We start from the raw sequence: 10,362 nt of genomic DNA, 5'->3' as shown, positions 1-10,362 counted from the left end.
AAATCAATAACATCAATATTACTAATTTAAATAAATGATAAACACATAAATATTGGCTAGGGGCAGTGGCTCACACCTGTAATCCCAGCATTTTGGGAGGCAGAGGCTGGCAGATAGCTTGAGCCTAGGTGTTTTGAGACCAGCCTGGGCAACATGGTAAAACCTCGTCTCCACAAAAACATACAAAAATTAGCTGAGCACGGTGTTGCATGCCTGTGGTCCCAGCTATTCGGGAGGCTGAGGTGGGAGGATGGATTGAGCCCAGGAGATTGAGGCTGCAGTGAGCCAATCACATCACAATACGACAGCCTAGGCAACAGAGTGAGACAGTGTCTCAAAAAAAAAAAAAAAGTAAATATTAAATGCTTATGCCTAGATTACAAATTATCTAAATTTTAAAGATTAATAAGAATATTTTCATAGGGTTGTTGGAGAAGAAAAGTTATTTTGCAAGTGCAGTGTGACACTTAGCTGGTTCACAGTGGTACAAACATTTGCTAAAATAAAATATTTCCAAATCAGTTGATACAGTGCTGCAGCCCCAGCTACCAGGACCCTTAGCCTGGGATCCCCCAGACCTCCAAATGACCCAGCAACTATCACAACAGGCATCTCTTGGACCTTGTTCTAGTGTTGTGGCCTGTGTTTTTAAATATTTAAATATCACCCTAGTGCACACGTTACAATATAATAATAATGTAAGAAAGGAGTCTTTATTTGAGAAAGCAAAGAAATTCAGTGAAATGATTCTGAGACGATCATAGGGATATAGTATGGCTATTCCCCTTGGTCCCCAGGGATAATTTTAAGACTGAATAATAACATCAAATCAGAAGACGTCAGACAAGGAACTGGAGAATGTTCTGTTAAACAAATTCATTTGTCTGATAATGTAAATACACAGTCATTTTAAAAGCTGGTTTGGCTCTGGTACCGTAGTTTCCTCTTTCCTCATATGGGCTTACTCACAAGTCTCTTACTTCCTGGAGAATTTGGAAGAAGCATACTAATCCAAATCCTCAATCTTCATTGGGGCAGCTGTCTTCTCGCAAATCCAAAAAATTTCAGCACTACAGCGAGAAATATAGATATTTCCTTTTTGAAAATAAGCACATCCTTTGGATCCATTGATCTGGTCAAGTTCTTTAGTACTAAATCTGAAAATTAATTTAAAATTAATTATAATTTCTATATTTGAAACATGATTACTATTTAGTGCTCTCAGTTGCTCTTACAGCCAATGTCATGTATCTGAATATGGAGAGACTTCTGCCTCCACAAAGCTTCAAAATCTGAAGCTGCCTAAAGCTGGCACAAAATCTGCCCAGAGCTGTCACATCTGGGTTCTTTATTTTAAGTTAATCATGATCCCAGGTAGAATTCTTTAAGAGAAATACTTAAATCCTGGACTGAGAATTTGTATTTCCTTCATAAATATGGAATTCCATTAATGAAATCTACTCAGTTCAGCTTATACTAGAAGTACTTGAAGTTCTTTGGGACCTTAATGAAGAAAAACATAAAAATAAAATCACATTCTGTTGTAAAACGTTATCACATTTTACTATGCACAAATATAACTTTTCACATAGTTATACGTATGTGGTGGGTAAAAAGAGAACAAGACAGACGTTAAAAGAGGAAATGAATGACTATATAGATATGATTCTGACAATAGTATTCACTTCCTCTGCTAAGAAATTGATGTTAATCCTGAAATAATGTCTTCAGAAAATTATACTTGTCAGATCTAAATTTTCTTTGTGCCCAACATTGTTTTTTTCTAAATGACCTGCATTACACTGCCATATTCTTTTCTTGCTTCAGGGCTAGGCTTACTAAATCTTAGCCTTGGCCTTTACTCAGTAGTCAAGGAAATGGCTATGCAATCTGGAAGCTCAGTCTCTCTAACCTGAGTTTGACATGCTGGCTTATCTGACAGCTGCATGTCTCAGGGGCCAGGGTCCGTAGGTTCCGAACCCTGCTGTGGGGGTCACCTCCTCCACACTTTGATTAAGAGTGAGTAGAGAGGCCAAGGATGATTAAAATCCCTTTGAGAGAAGGGACACATCTTAGATTCTAACATGGAATGTGTTTACATGATGTCATGGTACTACACCTGGAAACCTTCAGTCTAGTAGCAACACCTCAGATTAATATTAATCAGTTCATGCCCAATATTGCTCTTGTCACAAAAAGTAACTGTCACTTTTTTTTGTTTGTTTGTGTATTACTCTGCATGTGCTTTTTGTCATTATTATTAGTGTGAAACCAAACAAATTGACTTGATAGGATTAATAATGGTGATTAGAGAATGGGGGATTAGTGTTTGAGTAGAAATAGCCATGACGAAACATTGGGAAATGGATGAAGATAAAGTGTATCCAGGGAGAAAATAATAGACCTACCATTGTTTGTGATTTAAGGAACTGCTGAGTCACAGCTGAAGCATGGCATCTTTGACAGAAGAGAGTGATTATTATTCAGTTTAAGAAAATGTTGACAACATGCTTTAAAGAGTGAAACAGGAGGGAGGGGGGTGGATAATTATTTGTTGGGGGAGGAGGGTAGATAAAAAGCCATTATGGATACAAATATCCTGTTAGATAGAAGAAGTAAGACCTAGTGTTTGATAGATTATTAGGGTGAATACAATTAACAATAATCTACTGTACATTTCACAATAATGAGAAAATAATAATTTGAATGCTCCTGGCATAAAGAAAAGATAAATATTTAAAGTGATAGATATCCCAATTCCACTTATTTGATCTTTACACACTATCTGAATGTATCAAATTATCACATATACCACAAAACATATGCATCTCTTATGTATCAATAAAAAATTTAAAAATCCATTAAGATGCCAATGATCTTAAATTTTATCTAATAGAAAAATACTATTATATTTAAAATATTAATACAGTTGTTTCATTTTAATGTAGTTATGATGAGAGGTGTTCCTCAAAATGTTTTGTTTTATAGTCTGTGAAAGAATTTAGCAAACCTAATATCACCTTACACATTTTTGTTGACATCTATTTTTCCATAACTTTAAATAGTTAAAAAAATTGAAATTTTCCAAGTGTTATATATTCTATTTGTCCTTTAAATAGTTTCATCCAAACCCTGAAGTGGAAGGTTTAGTTCATTTTAACTCATAAAAGAAACTTGCCATATATTGTAATTGGTAAATCCTCAACATGACACTAATTGTTGAACTAATCAGTCAATTCAGTCTTACTTTTTGTTAGAAAATGGTTGACAGTTATTTGGTATAAATAAATGTGTCAATGTGTGTTCTTAAGACCAGCAGCACCCTTTCGGATTGTAGGTGCTGGAGTCAGAATAGCTGAGTGACTGAGTACACAGTCCCTAAAGTGCAATTTATGAGCTGAGTGACCTCAGGCAAGTTACTTAATCTCTCTGTTATAATATTTCTACCTATAAAATGGGAATATAACAGTGCTTTCTTCAAGGGTTAATATTTATAAAATACTTTGAATGTAGTATTAGGTGTGTGTGTGTGTGTGTTAAATAAATACATTTCTACCAAAAGATAAAATTCAGTGCCTTGCTATAAATTTGTCACAGAGATGAAATGAACTATACCTTCTTTCAATATTTGTTACTGGAGCTCTTTTCTCAGTATGTTGTACTCTTCTTTTTATGTCTGTATTTATAATTCTCACAATCATTATTAATTTTCCCAGGATTCTATGGAAAGCTTGTGTTTACCCTCAATAGTTAGAAACGTACAAGGATGGAGAGGGAACAGAGCCATCTTCCCAGAACCAACTTCTGCCAGTGGAGTCCCATGATAATCCCAGCCAAAAGAACGAAAACATGAGTAATGGCTGTGACTTAAGAAAATCCTAAGAGAGAAAACAGAGAAAAAGTTTTACTTGAGCGCCACATTCCAGTTTGCAGAGTTAAGACAGATGAGAACATTCATTAAATTCATGTACTAATTCTAATTCAAGATGCACTGAATTTCCATCATGTGAATCATATATTTTATTTATTTCTCTCTCATTGTGTGGATAATGTCTATAACTAGAGAATGAGACTCAATCCTACCTTTTCTTTCAAACTGTCTATCTTCACTAGGGTAGAGTTCTTGTCTATGCAGTCCTTTCTACTGTTAGCCCAGGTTTTCTCTTCATTTGTTGTAAAATAGTAGCAACTATTTTGGTACCATTGCCACATCTTAGGACATGGATTACATCTGTGGTCTGAAAAGGAAATTATACCCAATAATATAAACTGAATGACTCTGGAGTGACTGGAGAAGGCTTTGAAACGAAATCATGTAATTGAACAATAGGGACTGAGGGCCAGCACCCTGAAAGCATACTGCTTTAGAAGCCTCTGAAAATAAAGTGACCCCTGGTTATAGGTTGGCGCAACAGGGATTCTCTTTTCATGGCCTAGTCTTCTGACCTCAGAATTACCAGCTATGCTTTTAAGCTTTCATAGCAACATGATCACCTAGAAATTGTTAATAAAATGAGGGGTTGAAGTATCCAGATTGGTATCATTCCAAGATACTTCCCAAATTTGCCTGTGGTTTCAAAAATATTAAATGAATTTGTATATTTCCTTGCTGTCTGTAAATTTAGTGCAACATCATTAAGGTTCATTGGATGACGTAACTCTCTCAATACTCTGAGGTGGTACATGTGATCAACTTAGACCACGGTAACATATGCCATCTGACTGGTCAACAGGTCTAAGTCTGATTACCTGAAGTATGAATGATTAGCTCTTGGCACAGTTTGATGGCCATTTGTTCCTGCCTCTTCAGTAGACTGGAGATCTGTGACTTGAGAAATTCCTCCTCCGTGGACAAGTTATTGGAGTTGCCCAGTTGCTGGGATAAGTTATCCTGCTGCTGGTGGATGGTTTTCTGAAATTGACTCAATTTCTCTGAATCTGAGTTAATGTCATTAGATATCTGCAAAACTCCAAGACGTGACAGGAGACAAGTTCATATATTCTTCTATTCTTATAACTGTAGATAATTCTTGTGACAGAAACATTTCTTTATTGTTCAAGATTTATTAGTAGCTCTTAGTATTTGAGGTATCATGCAAGAAACAAACCAGATGCCTTTCTATTCCAAATTATTTACAGTTCTTTATAATTTTATTTACATTTTTATTATTGCACTATATTATAATAATGATTTAATAATTATATATTTCTGACATCACATCTAAGGAAGGGCCAGTCATTCTGCCACTCATTTTCATGAAATTATTTTATTTTTGTTTTATTTTATTTGGAGATAGATGATGTAATTGTTGTTTTAATGAAAACAGCATTCTTTGGGACAATGGATATCTCAAACTCTGCAGATGACCTGAGATGCTTGTTTACCAACAGAAAAAAAAAAAGCAGATCTTAATGGTACATCAGACCATTTCTGGTCATGGGTCCATGAAATATGCCCTTTTCATAAGCATTTAAGTTGCTTCATCAGCACAACAAATTTAAGAACCACTGCACCAAAAGCACTAAATTTTAGAAAAGAAATGTCACCCTTCTATATTGAACCAATGGACATATGTTATTGCATTTTCACTTAATTTTTAAATATACATTATTGGAGAAGATCAGCTGCTAATCCTCATACTGATTGACTCCAGAATATCTGTTACTGCTGCTTGAACATCATACTCCTTTTCAAAAGAGCAAGGTACATCATTAGCCTCTTTTTATGTTGACAAAGATATGTCCAAATCCTAATTATCCATTAAATCTAAAAAATTATCCATTAAATCATTAAAAAGAAATGAATGTAGCAGAGGAGACGTTAGTATCATTCAGCAAATTAACTTTCTTGACTATGAGTTCCCTGTAAGTGATTACCGTGCCAATTCACTACTCTGTATACCATATACTTAACAACCCTATAAACTTTGTATTCTCAGGATGTTTTTCTCATTACTCAAGAACTCCCTACCATGTTCATCCCCAACTTCCCAAGGATGGGTCAGAATCAATAGAACGTTCCTTTGTGGCTGTGGTGCTTGAGAGTGGAGCTTCCATTGTCATGTGGAGATGATTCAACTCTCTTACTTGGTAAGGTGTATCAGGCCACTCTTCCTCTTTGTTTATATGTCTTTCTCAATCATAGAAATCAGGCTGTTGCTGCTACTTGGAAGATTTCTCTCCACTAGAGAAGTCTCATGTAATCAGACTGAGCCTAGTCTAGTGCTAAGTCTTCCAGGTAAATAAAATAGCATGCACTGCCTTCAATACATACTTCTTGACTTTATTTCTCAGCATTGGAATGATAAGTGAATGTGTGTCTAGGCAGAAAAGAGGCTCTTTATTCTAATGAATAACTAGAAACAAAGAGTCTTTGTCTAAGTCCAGTTTAGCTTATCAAGATAAAACAATGAATTTAGAACCAAATCCTGATAATGTCTTTTGCCGGTTTTTTGGGAAGATATGATGAATAGGAGAGATATGAGACAGCAGAAAAGTATCAGACGATTCAGGATGCTAGGACCCATCTACAATCCAAGCTGAAAGTACATGGTTTACAAATATGTTTTCTAGTTGCCTTTGTTGGGTTCGATGCTGATATACTTACACATCATCCCCAATGTCACCAGCCCAATCAGCAACATCAGGCAAAGAGTTAGCAGACCCAGGGCAGCGTGACGCCAAATGGGAGATGGAGCTGGATGCCCTGGAGAAAGCCAACAGAGCAATCAGCAAACAGAACTGCTTTGTGCTTGTTTCACTTTGGTTTGTTTATTTCTCCCACTTAGGGAGCTTCCCGATACTAATGTTTCTTTCTTGCTTCTTTAATGCCCTCATTTAGAAAATACCTGATATGAAGTGCAATGAGGATGCCATCCTTGGTTCCCCTCCATTTCTCCACCGCTATCCTTCACTTTAAGAGGAAGCTTCTCCTAATTTCAAGGTTTTTGTTTTACATCATTACTCACTTTTCTTCCTCAAGTTTATTGAATTCATAAATGAGAGATCTAAAAACTGCTTTTCTGGATGATGCTGACAGTAGGAGACACCTGAAGCTTTGAGCTCAAAAGTCTCTATAAGGCAGATGTTCTGTCTGCCTTGTGAAAGTGGATTCTGCTTTTTAAAGTATCTTTTACCTGTTAACAATAACTTATCTATTATTCATGCTATTTATCACCTAATAAATCATGAATGAATACTGAATGAAAGAAGGAAAGAATGTGCAGTCTAACCTACAAACAGCAGAATAGACCAGAAAGCCGTTAGCATCCTACTCGTTGTTGTTGTTTAAAATATCAATGGTTGTCATATTTTCCTTAGCTTCCTATCCCTTGATTTAGGTCCAAACAACATCTAGTGCAATGTTTTAGATATAGCATGACAGACTCTAGGTACACTATGATATGCACCATATCCACACCTTCCTTTTTCATCACAGGTTAGAATTAGAATTAAAAAGTAAAACAAAACAAGGCAAAAACGTGTAACCACATTAATTAGACATATGGAAAGTCTATTCCCATTGGCTTTTTGTAAATATCCTTCCCTCAAATGTCATGCACCACACAAAATGTAAAGATAAATCTAGAGGGCAGGAGAAAGTAGTTCAGATGACTGACATGATTCAGGAGAACCTGGATAGTTAACATATCTGAAAATAAGAGATGTGATCTTATGTATTAAATCAGAGTCTTGACCACGGAGACTACTATTTTTCCAATTAGGCATAAGAGAATGAGCTGAAGACCAGCACTGAGTCTGGGCTTCCCCACATAGCAGTTGTGTGAGCTTGCTTAAGTTATCTAATTTCTCTCACCCTCAGTTTTTTCATCTATGTAATGGAGAAAATACTAATATTCGAATATTATTGTGAATTTTCATTACAATTATATCTGTATATAATGTACATAAAATACTACCCAGATACTATTATTACTGGTTCAACATTACAAATTATACTCAGATTTCAACTACCCTAAAATTTGAAAAAATACTGACAAAAGAAAAACTAGCTCTGATCCATTTCTAATCCACTCACTCATCTTCCAATTTTCTCTTAAGTAACTTACATCATCTAAAAGAAAAATGTCCTCTACCTTCTCTATTTTAGAAGCCTCCAATCTGGTTTCTGAAAGAATATCCTCCTTGCATCTCTAACAAGGTATAAATATCAAGGATTATGTTCATAAAAAGAAATGTCTAATTCCCCAAGCTCAGTTTCTGGCATGTGCAGTCAGAATTTTTCACTAAAACACAGAGCTTCCTGAAACATAGTGATATCACACAATTTTAAAGAGGTTCTGAAAGCCACATATTTTCACTTCAACCTTGGCAACACTCACTCTTCTAATACATTCCACAACTATTTGTCCCCGTTTTGGAGATTTCACACCACACTGTCTTTAACGCCAGTATTAAAGCTGGCACCTCAAAGCATTTAACACCTGTCCACTTCCCCAAGGACACAGCTGGTGTTCTCTGAATTCCTACCTCTTTTTCTTAGGTTATTTCCATCTCGGTTATTCCTTGCTCCAGCAGAATCCTGAAATGTGAGTGTCGCGTAGGTCACTTCTTCAGACATTGTAGAAGAAAACACTACTTTATCGAATTAATGTTTCATTATCTTGAGGCCTGGGAACAGCATGTCTTTTTCTAGGCTGGGAGCTTTGATATAGTCACTCAGCTGACCCAAACACACTCTACTGCCCATCTGTAAGAGAAGAATGACAATTTGTTTCTCTGCAGAGAAAGTGAGAAAAGTCAAATATTCTCCTTAGAAATATTCTTATTAGAATGTTACAGATCTCAAACTGTCCGCTCTGTCAGAACCGTTTCTTGTTGCGCAGCAAAGAAGGGGTGCTTGGAGGCAGAGCAGGAGGAACATGAGGGAATTCCCATGATCCTTGGGGTAGAAGATGCTCTGAAAGTTTCAGAAAAGAGTCAGGTTGTCTTCTTTACATCTATCTAAGTCTAGCTAATCTGCCTGGAGATATTGGTTCTAGTTTATTCTCAGCCACATTAGATATCAAGCAGAGAGACACACATCAAGACAGAAAGAGCTGTGCCACACACCTGGCTGCTATTATAGAAAATTCAAACGTGTGTGTGTGTGTGTGTGTGTGTGTGTGTGTGTGTGTGTGTGAGAGAGAGAGAGAGAGAGAGAGAGAGAGAGAGACATGGTGTTGGTAATGGGGCATGGAGAAGAAATTGATGGCTACTTAGCTACTTAACGTGAGTGTGAATGGGAGTGCCCTCTTCTGGCATGGTTGGGAAAGTTCCTAACAGAGCAACAACCCTGGGATAATCCTGCAGACAGCAAGGAATACACAGGACAAGATTTTAAAAAGATAACTACCTGAAGTTTCAGGGAAGCGAAAGTGAAAAAAGCAGGCCGATGCTAGAGAGAAAGACACCGGCACATGGTAAGGTGTTTTTGGTTTTAGTTTGTTTGTCTGTCTTTCAGTCATTCCTGCAGGGTAGCAGAACTCTTATAGAAAGCATGCTGTATTTCTGGACTACAAAATCAGATGATGCTGTGTGGGACAACCATAGCCACAAACAGTGCTGAAATAATTGGATATCCATACAACTACTGGATAATGGGGATCTCTAGAGTGTCTTTAGGACTCGAAGCCTCTTTAAACTTCTATTTATTTACATTTTTAAAAAACTTAATAAAATAACCAACCTCTATTTTCTCTCGCTTAGGTCTAAAAACGCTCTGAAAAGATGCATTCAGTAAAACTGAACTAAACTCACTGCGCAAAGCATTCTCACTGAGATATTATTAATTTCAACAACATAACATGAGCAATAAAGAGTTGACAATTTGTATAAAGAGTATTCTATTATCTGGAAGAAAAGGAGAAAAACAACATGTTGCACATGTAGTTGGTCATAGGATTTATAACCATAGGATTTACATACACCTTAAAGAATTGAATCTACTTCTAATCCCACCATAACTTTTCATTAAACTTACTAACTTATATAACAAAATAAATTGTTGTTAAGGATCTGCAGGAGGTAGAGTAACAGCCCCTAAGGACTCCCATGTTCTAATCCTCAGAACCTCTGAATATGGCGGCTCACCTTGGTAAAAGGGACATTTCAGATACCATTATGGTTTTTTAATAGTGTAACTGATAAAATAAGCTACAGAGATGCTGTAAGTTTTGAAGGTTACAGACCTCGAGATGAGAAAATTACCCTGGATTATCTGAGTAGATGCAATTTAATTACTTGCGTCCCTAAAAAGGGAGAATATTTCTTAGATGTGGTCAGAGAATGATGTGACCAAAACAAAGAAAAGAACTCTCAGGGACCTGCAATATTGCTAGCTGAAGAGGGAGGAAGGGAGCC

The 10,362-nt window shown here is 36.4% G+C and overlaps 1 protein-coding gene across 4 annotated transcripts; it reads right to left on the bottom strand.

Moving 5' to 3' along the window:
• Positions 1 to 691: 691 nt before the first annotated feature.
• On the bottom strand, positions 692 to 9,192 carry CLEC12B (C-type lectin domain family 12 member B). Of its 4 annotated transcripts, none has more exons than XM_054443830.1 (7): positions 9,073 to 9,192; positions 8,491 to 8,710; positions 6,608 to 6,706; positions 4,750 to 4,968; positions 4,084 to 4,238; positions 3,763 to 3,878; positions 692 to 1,070 (listed from the first exon to the last, which is right to left on the bottom strand). In XM_054443830.1, exons 2-7 carry the CDS (start codon positions 8,579 to 8,581, stop codon positions 1,007 to 1,009), a joined length of 744 nt encoding a protein of 247 aa, XP_054299805.1. In that variant the 5' UTR covers positions 8,582 to 8,710; positions 9,073 to 9,192; the 3' UTR covers positions 692 to 1,006. The 4 variants fall into 4 exon arrangements, 3 of the variants coding, with proteins under 3 accessions (XP_054299805.1, XP_054299806.1, XP_054299804.1); XM_054443831.1 differs by lacking the exon at positions 9,073 to 9,192 and adding an exon at positions 2,409 to 2,457 and having other exon boundaries at positions 692 to 1,157; positions 8,491 to 8,628; XM_054443829.1 differs by lacking the exon at positions 9,073 to 9,192 and having other exon boundaries at positions 692 to 1,157; positions 8,491 to 8,910.
• Between the last annotated feature and the right edge of the window lie 1,170 nt (positions 9,193 to 10,362).

The sequence above is a fragment of the Pongo pygmaeus genome, chromosome 10, assembly GCF_028885625.2.
Source record: "Pongo pygmaeus isolate AG05252 chromosome 10, NHGRI_mPonPyg2-v2.0_pri, whole genome shotgun sequence".
NCBI classification, from domain to species: domain Eukaryota; kingdom Metazoa; phylum Chordata; class Mammalia; order Primates; family Hominidae; genus Pongo; species Pongo pygmaeus.
Note: the sequence above shows the minus strand (reverse complement) of the source record. Positions and strands in the feature narration are given on the sequence as shown.

Coding starts and splice junctions, on each gene's coding strand:
- CLEC12B (XM_054443829.1), bottom strand. CDS start 8,581: ATGTCTGAAGAAGTGACCTACGCGACACTCACATTTCAGGATTCTGCT. Junction 4,969..6,607: donor GGTGACATTGGGGATGATGT/GTAAGTATATCA, acceptor CACGTCTTGGAG/TTTTGCAGATATCTAATGAC. Junction 3,879..4,083: donor TAGACAGTTTGAAAGAAAAG/GTAGGATTGAGT, acceptor TTTCTCTCTTAG/GATTTTCTTAAGTCACAGCC.